Consider the following 17,226-nt stretch of genomic DNA (forward strand, 5'->3'; position numbering starts at 1 on the left):
AATGTGACCGAAAAGTGCTACCATAGCGAAAAAAAACATGCAAGTCAGCATTGTACCGCTGCATCCTACCAAATCCATGGATCACAAACCACTATTTGGGTCTCTACTTCATCTACGACCTGGAGTAGATTCCCTTCGCGGTACCATCCGCCGCCGTTGTCACCGAGGACGAACGATTCCCATGTTCCCAAGACCAGCCACGGCCATGGCGGGAATTGCCCAACTCTCTTGCTCTATGAAGTTGGCTAAGCGATGCCTATTCTGGAACAGAACCTAGCACATTCATTGAAAATGCACTCTTTGAGATAACCATACAAGCTGAATAGTGCTCCGGTTCTCCACACAATTTCCTTGAATAGGCTACTCGTTGTGTAGATCACCTTTGCAAAAACCATACAAGCTGAAAGGTGCAACTGTGCTCCACACGATTGCCTTTAAGGGGTTACGCTCTGTGTAGATCACCGCCCTCTCGCAGCTGGCGACTCATTGCCGACGGGGGCTGACGTGTACGTTTTACAGGCAGCCACATTGCTATCTTCAGTCCAATTCAGTGCCCACGGTAAGCGCTATCTCTCACTCCAAAATCTTATATATCCGAATTTTTCCCGTCAAAATTCGACACCAGCTCCATATTTTTTTGCCACGCCGACCTATCACGAATGTCTTGACAATGCAACGTCCACACAACAACATGGGAGTTCTCCTTACATCACAAAACGGACTGGCTCCTTGCGAAAATGGCGACCCCTATGAGCCTGGTGAGAACCAAGGTTTGATCCAAGTGGCCTATTCTGGCGTCAGCCCTGCCGATGTAAAGTATGGACAGCAATTGGGGTTGAACGACCGGGTTACCGGCTACGAGTTCAGTGGAACGGTTGCCAAGGCTGGACCTGGATTTCCTTATGCAGTTGGCGATGAGGTCTTTGGCTTAAGGAGACTGGACTTGGGATCGCGATTCGGAGAGCATCAAGATTGGCTGATTGCTGAGGGCAACTCACTGCTCGCCAAGCGCCCGTCCACACTTCCAAAGGACGCTGCGGCGGGAATGTTAGTCGCGTTAAGAACTGCAGTTGATGCCTTGATCGATATTTTGGGATTTCATGTTCTCGAGATCACCGGATGTTAAGGGGACATTAAACGTGGCATTGTCATCTGGGGAGCCGATAGTGCGCTGGGATGCGCAGCCATACAAATCGCAAAAGCTGCAGGCGTCAATCTTATTATCGCTATAACGGATCCTTCTTATTACCAGATACTGCTGGATTTGGGGGCACATCGAAGCCTTGACGAAGATTATTATAAGTTACTTCCCGAGATCAGGCAGATTATTGATGACCACCCGGAGGTTGAAAAGATGGATTACTTGGACTGCAAGGGTACGGAATTCACGACTACGAAGTGTGTTGAACTCCGTCGTGACGATCATGAGTATGATGAGATGGTCGTCTCGAATTTGCCGATAAGCGGCCGAAAAGCTTCTTGGATATGGTGTGCCTATCCGTGGCTGGGATATGAATCTGCCTCCACCCATAGGTCATATACCCTCATCCGAGCATGCGGAGCAAACCCTGGCTAAAGCCGTTGCCTGGGCTGCCAACAACTACGGCGGGGCCTTTCGTATACCAAATCTGAAAGTGGTTGAAGGATGGTCGAATAGACTGGAAGCCATCAGTGATTCAGCCGCAGGCAAGCTCGGTTTGGAGAAGGCTGTACTCAAGCACCCTTTTAGTCGTTAAACTACCTTTTGGCCTTGAATCAATAGAGCAATGGTATGTCTATCTCCACTGCATTGCTTGAGACAAAATGGGCACACACTCGGCGTGTTAGATAGTAGACGCAGACGTGGGTACTCGCATCCAAGTATTTCTGGAACTAGGAGGCGTTGAGTGACAATCTTGTTTAGACACTACTTCTGGATACAGTAGTGGACATTGCTGAACGGCTATCAAATCAGCGCTGCCCCCGCCTATACGTGTTACACGAAGGCCAGCTTCTACTTACACCCAACCCCTTGTACCTGACTGAGGCGAACGTAAAATGAAGTTGAAAGCTCGACGGACAAAGAAAACTAGGATCAGCCCCCTGATAGTTGTATCCATCTCCAACTTATCTCTGTGTACACATTCATCAAGTTTCCCGCCTTCGCAAACGCCCTAAGTAGTGTACTTACGTCTTCTGTAGAAGATGCCCCACTCGCATCAACAGCAACTAGTACCTACACCACTACATCCACACCACCACCCGAACCCCTTCTTTCCCCAAATTAAGCGCTACGTACGCAAATTCTCCGCACACGTGTCCACGCTTCCACTTCCTTATCACAGCCCCAGCCCACCAGCCGCAGTGGCAGTGCCGTGCTACCCGAATGGAGCGGCCGCCCCCTACCCCTACCCCGCCACACGTGTGTGTGTGTGCGTGCAGCGTGCGCCAACCCGGCAAACACGGCATCCTTGCTGCAAGGGAAACCACACACACACACACACATGGGCGTGTGTGTAACCACAAGGGCACATTTCTTGGGGAGCAAGGGAAGCAGCCGTGTTTACCGAGAAGCTTCGCGCCTCGTGCCGCGAGAAGGAATGGGAAAAAGAAAATCAAGATGTCTGGGCCTGAGGGCTGGGCGCTTGAGTTTATTTCTGAGCTTATTGCGACGACGGCTGTTGCTGTTGCTGTTGCTGCTGTGAGGAGGGGCGAGTGATGGTGGTGGTGGTGGTGATGGTGGTGATGACGAGGGTTGTGTAAGCTAGTTTTTAGCGCGACATGGTGCATACACTTCTACGATACGATCTTGGCGCTGCTTTTTGGGCTTTGTAACGTGCGTGACTGATGTAATCCACATATTTGTGTGGATTTTTTTCTTGTCGTGGTCTCTGCGTTGTGGAGGTGGGGATACTAGTGCGAACGACGTTGGTACTAGTTGATTAAGGGGTGTTTAGTGTAATGGTCACGACAGCGTGCACAGAAGATTTCCAGTCAGTCTCACATATCCGTGGAATTAATTTGGTAGAACGGATGGATCTAGGTATAAAGACATGTATGCATAACTCTTAATTATCATGACGCGTGGTCGAGCCATTCCAGACATAACTGACATGGGGGGCACTGGCATACCATGTGCCAACATAAAAACATCAAGCCCATAGGCGTCTAAATCAACCAGGCGATAAAGGTTCGGTAGAACCAGCTGCCGCCCCTGGAACCGCCGCCAGCTGCCGCCTTGGCCGCCTCTTGTGCCAAGAACTCCTCTTCCTCGCGATCAATCTCACCCTTTCCAGTGTAGAAGTCGGCTTCGTGGGGTCGCACCATCTTGGTCTTCATGAAGAATTTGTAGCCAAAGATGCAGCACAGGTAGATCGGAATACCCTACAGGACCAGGTTAGCTAATGGGGTTTCTGTAGCAATCGGCGTGACTTACGAGGTATCCAGTAATAAAGTTCTTGTAATCAAAGTTGCCGTACGAGCCCTTGGTGAAGACGGGGAAGTTCTTGGTCAAAGCGATCAAGATGCAGAAGAAGAGAGCAATGTAGGATCCAGTCAAGCCAAATGGTGCAGTGTAAGCCATCATGTCCTTGGTAATGCCCTGAGCGTTACGTGCACGGACGAACCAGATATGCGACACCAACAGCGAGATCCAAGACAAAAGTCCAAAGATTGTCGTCAGGTTGACAAAGTAGCCAAAGACGGTCTTGGAGTCGTCTGAAACGTTCATGAAGGCGATGCACGACAGGAGCGCGGAGATACCCAGAGCCGGGACGGGCACACCTCGCTTGTCGGTCCAGAGGAAGATCTTGGGGGCATGGCCTTCGACAGCAAGTCCATAGATGGTACGCGAGGCAATGTATAGATCCGAGTTGGATGCGCTAAAGGTGAAGAGCAAGATGCAGGCGTTGACAATGGTGGGGAGGTATGGAATTTTGGCGAGCTTGATGGCGACAACGAAAGGCGAGGCCGAGGCACCCGTGGTGGCCTTGTTGGCGAATGACAGGTCCGGGGAGTTGTAGGGTACAATCATTCCAAGGAAGAAGATGGAAAGACAGTAGAAGAAGAGAATCCGGTAAAAGGTGAGTTTGATGGCGCGCGGGATGGTCTTTCGGGGGTTTTGTGCTTCTCCGACGGTAACACCGATAAGCTCCGTACCCAGGTAAGCAAAGACGGCATTAACCAGAGAGCTCCAAAAGCCGTAGAACTTTCCTTCGGCGCCACTGGCCAGATAAGGTTTGAAAGCGCCGGGATTTTTATAGTACTTGAAGCCAGTTGCACCACCGGGACCGGCACCAACTGCGAGCAAAAACGAGAGGAGGATTATGCCAACCTGTGTGATGCTTAGTACGGCCCCTTCAAGGATTCGAAGGACAGCTACTTACGATGGTAATAACCTTGATTGCACTGAGCCAAAACTCGAGCTCACCAAAGAATTTGATTCCAAAGTAGTTGATGGCGGTGATGGTAATCAAGAAGACGGCAATCCAAACACCTGGATTGACTTCTTCGCGCGATTTCCACTCTTGGATGATGAGAGCAGAGGCAGTGAGCTGGTTCGGAGTGGTGATGACATATTTGGCAAAATAGCACCAACTGCGTACTGTTAGCAACGGGCTTGTGAGGGGGGACTAGGCAATGACGTACCCAAGAGCAAAACCAAGAGCAGGGTCACAGAAACGGGTGGCATAGCCAGCGAAACCAGAGGCGTGAGGGATCCAGGCTGCCATCTCGCCAAGAGAGGTCATGACAACGTAGACGATGAGACCAACCAGAGTGTAAGCAATGAGAATCGAGGCCGGACTGCTATTGTCAGCTGTAGCTCGAAGCGGGGAATGGAAGCAACCTACCCGGACTGGGCCAAGGCCTTGCCCGTACCAATGATGAGACCAGTTCCAATGGCACCGCCAATGGCAATCATAGTAATGTGCCTCGACTTGAGGCCACGGTGCAGATGGCCGCTCTCACCCTGGACAGGAGCACCGTTTTCGTCGAGACGCACCTCGCCAGTGGTGTGGTCGTACTCGGACTTGACGCCATACTCTGGATCCAGCGAACCGTGAGGGCTGGCGCCATCGGACGAACCGGTTTTCCGGTTCATGATAGCCATGGTGGGCACGCGAAATGCGACGTGGACAACAGAACAACTCTATCACGCAACGAATGGCGGAGGACCACAGCGAGGATGGTGGAAGGCAGGTGTGAAGGAGTGAAGGGCCAGAAACAAGTCGAGCGAAGAAACGGCACCGCGGACCGGTCTCTTAAGATGGACAGGCGACCGGGGGGGGGGGGGGCAGTGTAAAAGTGTCGAGCATGCGACGAGATAAAGATTACCCGACGATGATAAGACCGAGGCGGCGGGGAGGGCAGGCTAATGGACCCACGGGTCCGTTGATAACAAGCTATCGCCAAGACAAATTACGGTGGTGGAGAAAGGCCACGGCGGGCCAAGCAGAGCAGCTGGCCGTGGGCGCGCATGGGGTCGAGTGCGCAATGGGCGACAGGCGCAAACATTGGACGGCCACGGCGCGGACGAGCGAGACAGGGCGCTCCCCAAGTGGTGGTTGCGTATATCTCCTTCTCAATGCAGTTGGGGTGGTGGGACAAGGGTGTCGCGCAAGCCTTGGCGGTGGCCATGGCACCGTGAGCCAAGTTTTGCGCCGAGCTTCCATTCGTCCACTGGCGTCTTGAGTGAATTTGTCGTCTGCCTTTGCGTGACCGGCACACGGCCAAGCCAGGGCCTTCAGCCCTCTGTCCTCCTCCACCTGCGCGGACCGACTGTGTGCTGGCGCATGGAACAAAAGAAGCCCTTGGCGCCCCATCGTCGACGCACGCAGATAGGCCGTACTGGGGCGCCGAAGTCTGGGCGGCAGGCTGTTTGTGCTGCTAGCCTTCTGTCAAGGGCCGCCGCCGTGGTGTTTGCCCCGCGTTACCACCCGCCACACGGCCTGCGCGACAACGAGAACCTTGTCTGCATGGCAGCGGCCACAGTTCCTGGACGCAGTTAGCGCCTGTGCCGTAAGCTGGTGAGTTTCCTCCACCTACACACTATACGCCGGGCTCACACCTGCTGTCTTGTGGGCAATTGCATCCTCGTCCGCGCCGCTGCTACGTACATGTATGGGATGACAAGACTGCCAGCCTCACTACTGTTCAGACAGGTACCACCGCCTCTGCTACAAATAGCAATCGTGAGCGCCGAGTATCTCTTTTTTTTTATCTTTTTTCTTGCAGACGGGTGGCTTTTTTGCCCTGCAAGTGCGTGGTCCGTTCGAGGGCTGTTATCTTCTTAGCCAACTGCGGAGGGCGTTTTTGGAACGTTCTGGGTCCCCGGCTTGCGCCGTAACGGGCACTAAGAAAAATTGCGTCAAAGGGAAAACGCGGAATGGGACAAGCAGATGGCCATTCCCTCGCGGCTTACCACCGGCCTTGTACTTTTTTGGCGGGCATGGCTACCCACGCACAGTTATGGCACCGCTCGTCTTGCTCTAGCTGCACCTTGTGCCTGGGACTCCTGTACCTCGGAATGCCAAGGATCTGAGACGGGTTTCCATCGTAAACTCAGCAATGGGTTCCCCATCTTGACGAAGCTGGGTCGTCATCCTCAAGACATAGGTCCCTGGATATTGGTCTTATCGAAATGAACCGTGCTCTACGTGGCAGAATGAAATGTCCATATTATCCAAGGTTTGGCCTTAACTAAGTGATCTGGGGGCTTCGCCTTGGCATTTCGTAATGGCATCGAGTATGCACTGTATCTAGTGGTCAATCAAGGCTATGAACGCGTTGTGGCCCAGAGCATCGTATAGACCGCATGTAGAAAAGAGGTTTGGAGCTTAACTATGTTTACGCCGAAGTTGGACCAGACAGCATTTTTCCAAACCCCAGGAACTCCGCGGCTGGCGCCGTGGGGAAGCGGGGCATTCAGCGTGTGTCCGAGTCTGTTGGCCATACCGATGCTTACATACACGTCCCGACGTGTTACTTCTTCTGCCTGTTAGATCTGGCCCATGGCGTAGAACCCACAGCCTCGGGATCATGGTTGCGCGGCCGAGGACAGGGAACCGAAACACATGCTAGTGCTGAGGTTGGACGGTGATACTCTGGATTCTAGTTTTCTGGAAGCATTCGACGGCCGACTACCGACTGTCAGCTTGCTGGTTGAAGTGATTGCGGCGGCATTCTCCTTTGCCAAAGCTTAAGCGGATGCGATAAAGCGGCCAAGTAGGTGAGTGGATGAGTTATATAAATGCTTGACCTTATCTGGGGGGCTGGGCAATGTATACTTGTACTGCAGAGCTCCCAGAACTGCAGCCATGTGCCCGAGAGGTTCCAGCTTTTGTCGGAGTTGGCAGAGTGCATGAGATTACCGTCAAAACACACCCATGGCAGAATGGCTGTGAGCCATTCCCGCGGACTAGGGCATAGCCAACCGTATGAACAAGTTGGTGCCATCATCAAACACGACAGGCGTTACTGGAACCCGATATCACAAAAGCCGTACGGAATCATCTTACCCGCTCGTTGAATGCAGTATCCGAAGCTGATGTAACTTGCCATGAAACAACTTTCACGCTCAGCAGACTTCAGGTGTTCCCGTATCTTGGGCAAGTACAAGCAGCCGCGCAGCCCCGAACTTGATCTTCGACGGGGAGTCATGGTGACACGGGGAACGTCGCACGCACAGCCGGGGTAGCAGTCCCCCAACGGCGATCTTTCCACGTCATGGTTATCATGTCTTTTTGGGGTTTGCTCAAGAGATTCCAGGCGATGCGGCTGCACCCGTGGGGATGCATTGTTTTGACTGACAATATTGTCAGCGGCATTCCCACAACCAGAGTGCAGCGAATTTAGCAGACTAGATTGCAGCCCCTGTTGATGCTGCGAAGAAGCCACATGGGAATCAGAAGAGCGCGAGATGCGAAAAGCAGAGTCACGTGACGAACGGGGCCTGTGCCATTTGCCTTGTAGGAGAAGCGTTGCCAGAAGTGGAAAATGGCAGCTAGAGGCGTCGAAGGGACCCGGGATAGCCAACATGCGGGGTAGGTCCTAGGCGGCGAGTGCGTGCCGCAGACGTGCCAGCTTGACACACGGCGACAGGCGTGATAGGGCTGGCAAACACATGTTCCGAGAAGGCCTGTCATGCGCGGAGTAGGCAGTCGTGGGAACCGTCATGGTGGCGGCGATGGCGGCCAGTGACACGTGTAGGCGCGAGCTGCAAGGGCGGCGTCGAGCAGGTCAGTAAGGTCAGAAATGCAGCTGGGCAGCTCAGCTGAAGGGCGAGTCGGGCGCGCGTGGTGAGGGACGGCGAGGCTCATTCGTGGCGGCGGCGCCACTGCCGCTGGGGGGCGGACAAGACGTGACAAGACGAGAGCAGAGCAGAGCATGGTGGTTGGCCGGGTCAGGCACCGCAGGCAGCGTGTGAGCCCATGCCATGTTCTTGGCCAGCCACGGCCTATCATCTCGTACCTCCTGGCCGCCGCCTCGCCCAAGTAAGTACGCGGCGGAAAACATCAGCGCCGCCCACAGACGCTGCAGCGCGGACGGCTTTGGCATCCCTCCCCGTCGCATGCGCCGTGCCATATTCTTCCTTTTCTCCATCTGCCTCGCCACCACAACCACGACCACCACCACGACCGCCGCCACCCCCTCCTCACCACGCGCACTTATTGCAGTCCCGCCGCCGAGTCGCTGGGCGGCCCGTTCCCTGCGCTCCCACCACGCAAACGACGTTTGGGACAGCTGCCACGGACGCACAGGGCCACCAGCAGCGCTGCCTCTGTCCCCTCACTGCCAAAACATTGCCCCGGATTCCTGCGCCCAGCGCATGCGAGCGCACACAATTCGTCGCGCCCGCTGCTTCTCCCGCCCCGTCGACACTGCTGCGCGGCCAGGCTGCTGAACCGCCCCTCCACGCCCACCTCAGCGGCCCCGGTCATGGTGCCCGCCCGCCCAAGCCAAGTAGCCTCGTGAAGGACGCTTTCGCCCGCCCCGACTCCCTCCGCACCTCGCGCACCCTCGCGCACCCTCGCGCCCGCTGCCCGCCGCCGCCGCCATGTCGTACTACGGAAACGGCCAGAATTACTACAACCCAAACATCCCCCACTCCAACCTCGGCGGCCAGGCTGCACACCACGATCCCTACGCCCGCTCTGCGCCAAGCACCGACCATGGCGATGCCTCCTCAAACGGAGCCGCCGCCTCAGACTACGGCTATGCCTACAACCAGCCAGAGCGCCGCAACAGCATTGCTGCGCGCCAGAACGACGAGCTGTTCATGGTCGCCGCCAGCTCCCCGCACCTGAGCCAGGGCCCAATGTCGCCAACCGCCAGCGCATACGGCGCCGGCTACGGCTACCCGCCTCAGCGCCAGCAGCTCGAGTACAATCCCCAGAACTACACCCAGCCCATTGCTCTGCCCAACCCCCAGCATTACGGCGGCGTCAACAGGCCCTATGGGCCCTCGGTCTCGACTGCTGCCTCGCACCAGCCCTACAACCCAGCCGCCTATGCGAGCAGCAATATTTCCCGGACAAACACCGTCAGCCAGCCCTACGCCCTCTCCCCGACCTCGCCCACCCTCCCGTACCCTTCGCCGTCTGCGTACCAGAACTCGCAATTCGGGAGAACCACCTCTGTTCAGAGAACTACGTCAGCTTACCCGGCTGGCGCGCCTGCGCCACTGCCTGCGCCTCCTGGAAGTGCCCAACTTCCCAGTGAGGAATGGGGCAGCTATCCTACTCAGCATTCCTCAACCGCATCCTCGGGCTACTACTCGTCGAGCGCTTCGCACGCCCCGCTCCCGTCACCGCCAGTCTACGACACCGGCTATGGCTCACAACGCGGCGACCGATATGCCACTCACCAGTCAAACGCCCTTCCCCCGACCCCTGAGGTCCCGACCCATGGCTCACCACAGCGAACCAATACGACGTCTTCACGGCCCCTGCCTCCACCTCCACCTCACGAGTCTGACAGCGACGAGTACTTTTCGCCACAGAACGGATACCAAGACGAGCTCTTCAATGACGTCTTGAGCATGACAGGAGGAAGCGCAGGCCATGGCCAGGAGCCCAATGGCCAGTATTACCATGGCGAACAACAGTCGGGACGGAATGGCATGAATGGAGACCAAGGCGCGTACCCTGCACGGAATACCTACGCGAGCGATGAGAGCGATGTCGAGGCTGCTGCTGGTCTAGCAGCACTCCAGATGGCTGAGGAGCAAGAGAGGGCAGACGAAGCCCGAAGAGCAAGCGGCGGCACTGGGCTGTTCAGCAACTACACATCAGTACACTCACCCCAGATGCCAGCAGAGCCCACGCACGAAGCAAGCGCAAGCGACAGCGACTATGTAGGCATGGATGTTGGCACGTATGGCGGCGGCTTCATGCCATCCTTCAACTATGGCGGAGATCCAAGCCAACTTGCAGCGGGAGGTGGTTCACAGCGGCGATCAGAAGCCGCTAGCGAAGACTACGACCCAATTCATCCCTTCCCGTCTTTTTCGAGCAGCGCACGCGTCGATACATTTGGTACGGGTGGGCTTCAAGAGCCTAGCGCACGGCGGCGGAGCTACGATGAAGGCGACGAAGTCACTCTTATGGATAGCGCGTCCGCCATGTCTGGTTCGACCTTGGGTCCTACAGCCGTGATGCCTGGTGAGCCACCAGACATGTTCTATCATCCTGGCATCTCGAACCGACCTCTGCCACCCCCTCCGGTGAACACAAACCGACGACTCAATCACCAGAGCAACAGCTCCACTGGATCTGCCAATTACGAGTATTGGCGCAACGCTCCGTCCTCGCGTGGCTCATACCCTTCTGACCCCAATGCTGTACACATGGTATCACCAGCCGGCACACATGTCCCTCGCTCAACGTCTCTACTGCATCAAAGCAATGCGCGAGACGCCATACCCTTGCCGAGGTCCAAGACGGATGCTGAGCAGGGGCACCGGCCTCGTGGCGCTGGCAATCGCAACACCTATTATGGCAATGCCGTCGACAGCGATGGTAACACTTTAACGCCCGGTAGTGCTGAAGCTGTAGCCATTGACTTGCCAACAATTCCTGCTGGCAAGCGCTTCAACCCCGCCAAGTTGTCTAGCATTGACTTTAAGAAGTGCACTGAGCCATGGGCGCTCAGCTCAATCATCGCTTGGCTAAAGAGCATGACTGAAGGCGAGAATGACTTGAAGGAAGGGCCAATCCAGGAGGGCCTCGTTGCACTGTTCACTCACAAGGTTCCAACCATGAATATCGCCGATGCAGAGACACTGAGCAGTCGGGTGGTGTCGGAAATGTACAAAGCTGGAACTCTTGTGCACGAAGAAGAATGGCTCAAGTTTTCTTCGGAAAGCATGACGGGAGTAATTTTCCAGCTGACAGGGGCGGGCTGTTATGCGCCCATGCTGCACACTCATGCTAGCCCTGGCCGATGCTACTCGCACCACTGCCAACGGACGCTCAAGAAGATTGACCTCCACGCCCCGTCTGCCGCACCTCGCTCGGAAGATTGGGCTACGTTTTACAAGCTGAAGAAGGAGGACATTGAAGGCGCCAACAAGAAGGAAATTGAGCGGCAGAACATTCTTCACGAAATCGTGCAGGGAGAGGACAACTACATGAATCGACTGGATGTGTTGCGCCATCTGTACCGTGACCGACTCAAGGCAGCTCAGCCTCCCGTCATACCTCCAAAGAAACTCGACCGATTTATCCGCGACGTTTTCAGCAAGGTGGATGCAGTGCGCAAGGCAAACGAGGACCATTTACTCCCACAAATCAAATACAGACAACAAGAGCAAGGACCATGGATTGTGGGTTTCAGCGACATTTTCAGGGAATGGATCCGAAAGGCCAAGCAAGCCTACATTGAGTACGCGGCAGCCTTCCCATACGCATCCTTCTTGGTTCGACAGGAGGCCGAAAGGAACTTGGTATTCCGTTCTTTCTTAGACGACGCCCAGAAGAACAAACTATCCAACAAGCTTGGTTGGGACACGTATCTCAAGGGCCCCATCGACAGGCTGCAGCGTTATGGTCTGCTCTTGGACACGGTGCTGAAGTACTCGATTGTCGACAATGAGGAAAAGAAAAACCTGCAGATTGCAAAGGACGAGATCAAGGCTGTGACGTTGGAATGCGATAGCCGTGTTGCTGAGATGAGCCGCAAAGTCAGCCTCACCGATCTGCAAGCCAGGCTCATCTTGCGACCAGGGATGCAGCGGGTCGAGCTCAATCTAGATCATCTGGGGCGAGAGCTGATTTTCCGGGGCGATTTGCAAAGAATGGGTGCCAACCGCTTCAACTGGCTGGAAACCCATGCACTACTGTTTGATCACTACCTCGTGCTTGCCAAGACAGTTTCGTACAGGGAGGCAGATGGTGTTACCAAGTCTGAGAAGTACGATGTCTCTCGGCTACCCATTCCCATGGACCTGCTCGTCCTGGAAAGCGAAGACGACGATCCCGTCATACGCTCAACGATGAAGGGTATATCTACTGTCACGACAGTTTCCGGTCGAGTTGCTGGAACTGGCACGCGCCTGAACAGCAGTCCTGCTCCCGGGGGTCTACAACACGTCAATACCGCTACTTCCCATGGATCGTCAACCACGAGCGGTTCAGGCAAGACTCTTGTCAACACTACGTCGAATGACGCCAGCAAGGACGAGAAGATTTTGTATCCGTTCCGAGTCAAGCATCTGGGCAAAGAGACGTATACACTGTATGCGCCAAGTGCACAAACCCGAGCCGAATGGTGCGACAAGCTCATCATTGCGAAAACACGACATGCCGCTGCCCTTTTCGCCCAGAATGCCGAGCCTTTTAGACTGCGCGTCATGGCCGACGCGGCGTTTGCATACGATAGCGCCATGCCATCTCAAAAGGCCATTACTATCAAGGGAACACCTCTGGACCGGGCCGTTGACGAGGTGGAGAAGCTTTTTGTCAATGTTGGTCGCCCAGTGCCGATTTGTCGAGCGCGCGTCAATTGTGCGACGGCGTTTAGCCAACCTTATGGCAAGCAGATGGTGGCAGTCGGTACAGATATTGGTGTCTATGTGTCGGACTTTGAGAATCCTAGAGGCTGGACAAAGGTAAGCAATGCCACTTTGTTGGAGGTGCAATGCTAACAAGTCAGGCCATCCAAGTACCGCGGGTAACGCAAATTGCCGTTCTCGAGCAGTTTAGCTTGATGCTTCTCATCTCGGACAAGGCATTGATTGCGTATCACCTGGATGCTGTCTGTCCAGTCAACGGTATGCCTTTGTCAAACGACTCGACGCGACGTGCCCCTCAGAAGCTGTCGGGCGCACGCGACATTGGCTTCTTTGCCACTGGGGTCATGAAGGACAGGACGCTTGTGTTTTACAAGAAGCGTGACGGCATTTCATCAACGTTCAAGGTTCTTGAGCCCGTGTACCAGAAATCGACGGAGAAGAAGTCAAGGATATGGAAATCGGGACGTACCGAGTTCTTCCGCGAGTACGACGAGTTTTACATCCCGGCCGAGTGCTTTACCATTAACCTCTTCCACTCGTCGCTTGCCATTTCGACATCCAAGGGCTTCGAGGTACTCACTCTGGACAAGAAGCAGCCATGGTCGGTGCCGGACCTGAAGCAGCCGCACGTGGCGACGATTGCTTCGCGACTGCAAAACCAAGACCCTCTGGGCATGTTCCGGCTGTCGGACCAAGAATTCCTCCTGTGCTACGAGGAGTGTGCGGTATACATTAACAAGAACGGTGACATTTCGCGGTCGGTGATTATGGAGTTTGTGGGCAAGGCTAAGAGCGCTGCCATGTATGGGCCGTACGTGCTGCTCTTCGACCCCGACTTTGTGGAGATTCGCAATGCGCAGAACGGGAGACTGCGGCAGGTGATTGCGGGACGCGACGTCAAGTGTCTGGATGATGGGCTGAGCGGAGGATCAGCGCACAACAGGACGATCAAGCTGAGCTTGCAGCATCCGTACCATGAAAGGTGTCAGGTGGTAGTTGAGCTGGTGCTTAACGAAGGCCAGAAGGAGTAGGCCTGAAATAGCTCGCATTTACGTCTGGGGTTGGTGGGCTTTGCTGTTGTCTCGACAGGAACCACATTTTTGTTCCGGTGGCCTGGGTTGGAAAAGAAGGTTGGAGATATTTTTTTGGTGTCTTCCATAGTGATGGAGAGACTTTTGGCGAGCCATGTTGTTAATACTCTTTCTTTCTTGATTGTCGAGGATACCTTGTTTTTTTACAGTACTGGCCTGGAGTTTTTGAGGCATTTTCTCGTGTTGACCTAATACCCAGAGACGGCCTTTTGTATAGGGAATGGTATCTGCTATGTTGAGAAGTGTAGATTGCTTGATCAAGTGCGGATTCAGCCGCCTCTGCATCGCCATGGCCTTCGATCCGCCTTCTCTGCAGCAGCAGCAGCAGCAGCAGCATTCCAAACACCCTTCTAGCCTGCTTCTAGCTTCACATACGCACATGCTCGACCCTCCCGTGCCAGCAAATCGCCTCACCACCCAACATAACATCGACATCTACTCAACTCCACCCCAATCCGCCCCGCCCCTCCCCTGCCCTACCCTTACATACATCCACCCATTCCCACCCCCCGCTTCCCATACATACATGTGGAAACTGTAAAAGGAAAAAAGAAAGACACACCACGGCGCCAAACAGCAAGTGAGTAACCGGCAAGTTTCTCGGAACCCAACATCCACCCCACAAGTCTGGGCATTCGCAACGCCCCCCCGCGCTCTCCCCCTCCCTCCTCCTCCTTCTCCTCCCCGCGGGGGCCCTCGTTGGGCCTTCTTCCCATGTAAGCACGAGCCCTCTTTCTCGGCACTGCATGGCCCTAGAGCGTACATGTATAATAAGAGGGAGAGAGAGAGGGAGAAGACAGCAGGGTAGCTTACTCGAAGGGGTGCAGGTATTCCGCGCACTAATGCTGCACACATGTGTATTGCGCAGACTAGCATCATCTGGGCCGGCATGGGGAATATCTCGCCGCTTGTAGCCGACCTGGTGGTGACTGCAGCGGCGGGCGGCGTATTCTTGGCCTTGGCGTTGCCGGGCCTAGCCTGCCATCATTTTCGGCACTTTGACGCGGCCGACGGGCTGGGGGAGAGCAGAGGGGGGGAATGCGGGATGCGGAGACCGGGTGAGTTGGCTGCATTCCGAGTTGAGTTGCTTGCTGCATATGCCCAAGTTCCTGCACTCCATAGTCTGTATTCTGACTTGAATAGGGACAGCGCAGTGCATGGATCCATACATACATACATACATACATACATACATACATACATACATACATACATACATACATACATACATACATACATGCACTACATAATGTTGGGCTTTGCAGCAAGAAGAAGAAAAAAAACCCATAGTAAAGGCGCTTACTTACCGGCTCTCCAACACTTCCGCAACAAGATGTCTTCGAACGGCCTGTCTGCACACAGCTACCGCTACGTACATAGATGTAGATGCTGACATGGAGCAGTTCGTTCGTCGTCATCGCAGCAGAGAGCCAAGACCAGGCGTGCAGAATGCAGCAATTCTCGCCGGCTCTTCGCGCTGTGAATAAGCGAAGCCGTGCTTCCACTTGTCTACACCTAATGCAGTATCATGGATGCCCTTGAGTCGAGCATAAGCAAGTCACAGCTGGTTGCTATTCGACACAACATGTTCGCTCTTGGCCTAAGTACGGGCTGCTCTGCTCTCCTCCCAACCATGGCGTGAGATATGGTGTTTCTGAAATTCGCGCATGCTATCGGATCTTCCTAACAAACCTACACCCACACCTATACCACGACGCTGCCATGTCGCCACCAGATGCATTTGGCCGCATCATCACCTCATACCAAGCTTCGGCAACCCTGCAACGATTCCGCCACGATATGTCGCCACGTCCGGCCCAGCGTGTTTGTTTCTTTTCTTCCCTCCCCCCAACCCTGTTGCGACTTGGCCCCTAAGATGCCAAGGACAGCCCAGAGACTATTACCCTTACCACTACCCACCCGCTGGCTGGGCTACACGACGGCCCCCCAACGCTAGACATGACATGTCTCGTACCTAGGTTTTCCCAGTCGAAGCTCCGCCCGCAAGCGCACAGAGCGCTCCTCCACACACACACACACCAACATGTCGTTTGGTTCCAAGCTTTGGGCGCCCGTTGCTTTGCGTGCCAGAGAATCTTGTATCCGCACTATATCCACGCGTGTTGTTTTCCTGGCTTTTCCCCACAACTCCACCATGTATCCCACCCTTTGCGCGACGTGAAGACGACCGACGACCGACAGATCAACAGCGGGGTGCAGATTGATGCGCCCGCCAAGTGTTGAGCGAGGCAGCTGGCTAGGCCTCCATGGGGAAAGATTGGGGCGCTGGGGCTGTCCCAATTTTCGCCGCTAGGCCTGCATGTTTTCTCCACGGGGAGCGCAACGCGGAGGAGGGCGAAGGGGCTACTGGCTGCGGGTGTCGAGGAGCCCCGTATGGGGGAGATGCGGCGCTTCTGACTTGTGAGGCTCAAGAGAAAAGTGGAGGCGCTCCGAGGTGGAGGTGTGATGGGTGTAGTAGTGGTAGTGGTAGCAGTGTTTTCGTCATAGCGGCGCGCTCGGCCGCACGTGATTGGCTCCCCTCGCGCGCCATCCGATGGGCGTCGGGAGCACTCTCGGAGGGATCACGCGGACTACTGGCTGCACCAAGGCACGTTGGACCTACCACTCACCTGGCCGCCATGAAAATTTGCCGACACTGCGGTTGGAGTGTTGGAGTAGGTGCACGGCACGATGCCTTAGCTCGGACACAGTGCCGCACTATGGCTTGTTTTTCTTCCTCGTGCAGCGAACCTCGACGAGGCTGAAGGTGGCGCCTCGCTCGAACTACAGTGCCCGTGCACCAGATGAGCACCATCGCCAGTTGAGCACCCCCACCACCACAACAACAAAACTTCAACGCGTCAAAACTCAACCAATATGGACCCGATTCGAGAAGCGATTGCAGAAATCGAATCGCGAGAACTAGGAGATAAATTCTTGTATCAAGCAATCGCGAAAAAGCATGGTGTAGCACGAATGACGTTGATGAGACGACACCGCGGCGAAACTGAGGCCTATGGCGTGCGCAACCTCTCCCTCCATCCACAACACGAGAAGGAGCTTGTACGATACATCGATACGCTTACCGAACGACGTTTGCCACCTACAAAGGAAATGATACAACGCTTTGCTTCAGATTTGGCT

At 55.0% G+C, this 17,226-nt stretch overlaps 3 protein-coding genes across 3 annotated transcripts; 2 read left to right on the top strand and 1 right to left on the bottom strand.

Moving 5' to 3' along the window:
- Nucleotides 1-691: 691 nt before the first annotated feature.
- On the top strand, nt 692-1,576 carry SETTUDRAFT_155923 (uncharacterized protein; the record flags this gene model as incomplete). The annotated part of the gene is made up of 2 exons (XM_008030926.1): nt 692-1,121; nt 1,161-1,576. The coding sequence occupies 2 exons, from the start codon at nt 692-694 to the stop codon at nt 1,574-1,576; spliced, it is 846 nt and encodes a 281-aa protein (XP_008029117.1).
- A 1,438-nt stretch (nt 1,577-3,014) lies between these two features.
- On the bottom strand, nt 3,015-5,220 carry SETTUDRAFT_120128 (uncharacterized protein). Its single transcript, XM_008030927.1, has 5 exons — nt 4,830-5,220; nt 4,627-4,782; nt 4,365-4,575; nt 3,416-4,312; nt 3,015-3,363 (listed from the first exon to the last, which is right to left on the bottom strand). Exons 1-5 carry the CDS (start codon nt 5,087-5,089, stop codon nt 3,148-3,150), a joined length of 1,740 nt encoding a protein of 579 aa, XP_008029118.1. The 5' UTR covers nt 5,090-5,220; the 3' UTR covers nt 3,015-3,147.
- A 3,418-nt stretch (nt 5,221-8,638) lies between these two features.
- SETTUDRAFT_120130 (uncharacterized protein) lies at nt 8,639-14,314 on the top strand. The gene is made up of 3 exons (XM_008030928.1): nt 8,639-9,630; nt 9,712-13,087; nt 13,132-14,314. Exons 1-3 carry the CDS (start codon nt 9,035-9,037, stop codon nt 14,020-14,022), a joined length of 4,863 nt encoding a protein of 1,620 aa, XP_008029119.1. The 5' UTR covers nt 8,639-9,034; the 3' UTR covers nt 14,023-14,314.
- Nucleotides 14,315-17,226: the final 2,912 nt, after the last annotated feature.

This window comes from Exserohilum turcica, assembly GCF_000359705.1.
Source record: "Exserohilum turcica Et28A unplaced genomic scaffold SETTUscaffold_5, whole genome shotgun sequence".
In the NCBI taxonomy this organism is placed as follows: domain Eukaryota; kingdom Fungi; phylum Ascomycota; class Dothideomycetes; order Pleosporales; family Pleosporaceae; genus Exserohilum; species Exserohilum turcicum.

Excerpts from the sequence above, each read along its gene's own strand:
- SETTUDRAFT_120130 (XM_008030928.1), top strand. The coding sequence starts at position 9,035 with ATGTCGTACTACGGAAACGGCCAGAATTACTACAACCCAAACATCCCC. Across the intron at positions 9,631-9,711 it reads ACCTCTGTTCAGAGAACTAC|CTATCCTACTCAGCATTCCT; the intron begins GTCAGCTTACCC and ends GGAATGGGGCAG. Across the intron at positions 13,088-13,131 it reads ATCCTAGAGGCTGGACAAAG|GCCATCCAAGTACCGCGGGT; the intron begins GTAAGCAATGCC and ends CTAACAAGTCAG.
- SETTUDRAFT_120128 (XM_008030927.1), bottom strand. The coding sequence starts at position 5,089 with ATGGCTATCATGAACCGGAAAACCGGTTCGTCCGATGGCGCCAGCCCT. Across the intron at positions 4,576-4,626 it reads GCTCTTGGTTTTGCTCTTGG|TTGGTGCTATTTTGCCAAAT; the intron begins GTACGTCATTGC and ends AACAGTACGCAG. Across the intron at positions 4,313-4,364 it reads CAATCAAGGTTATTACCATC|GTTGGCATAATCCTCCTCTC; the intron begins GTAAGTAGCTGT and ends AGCATCACACAG.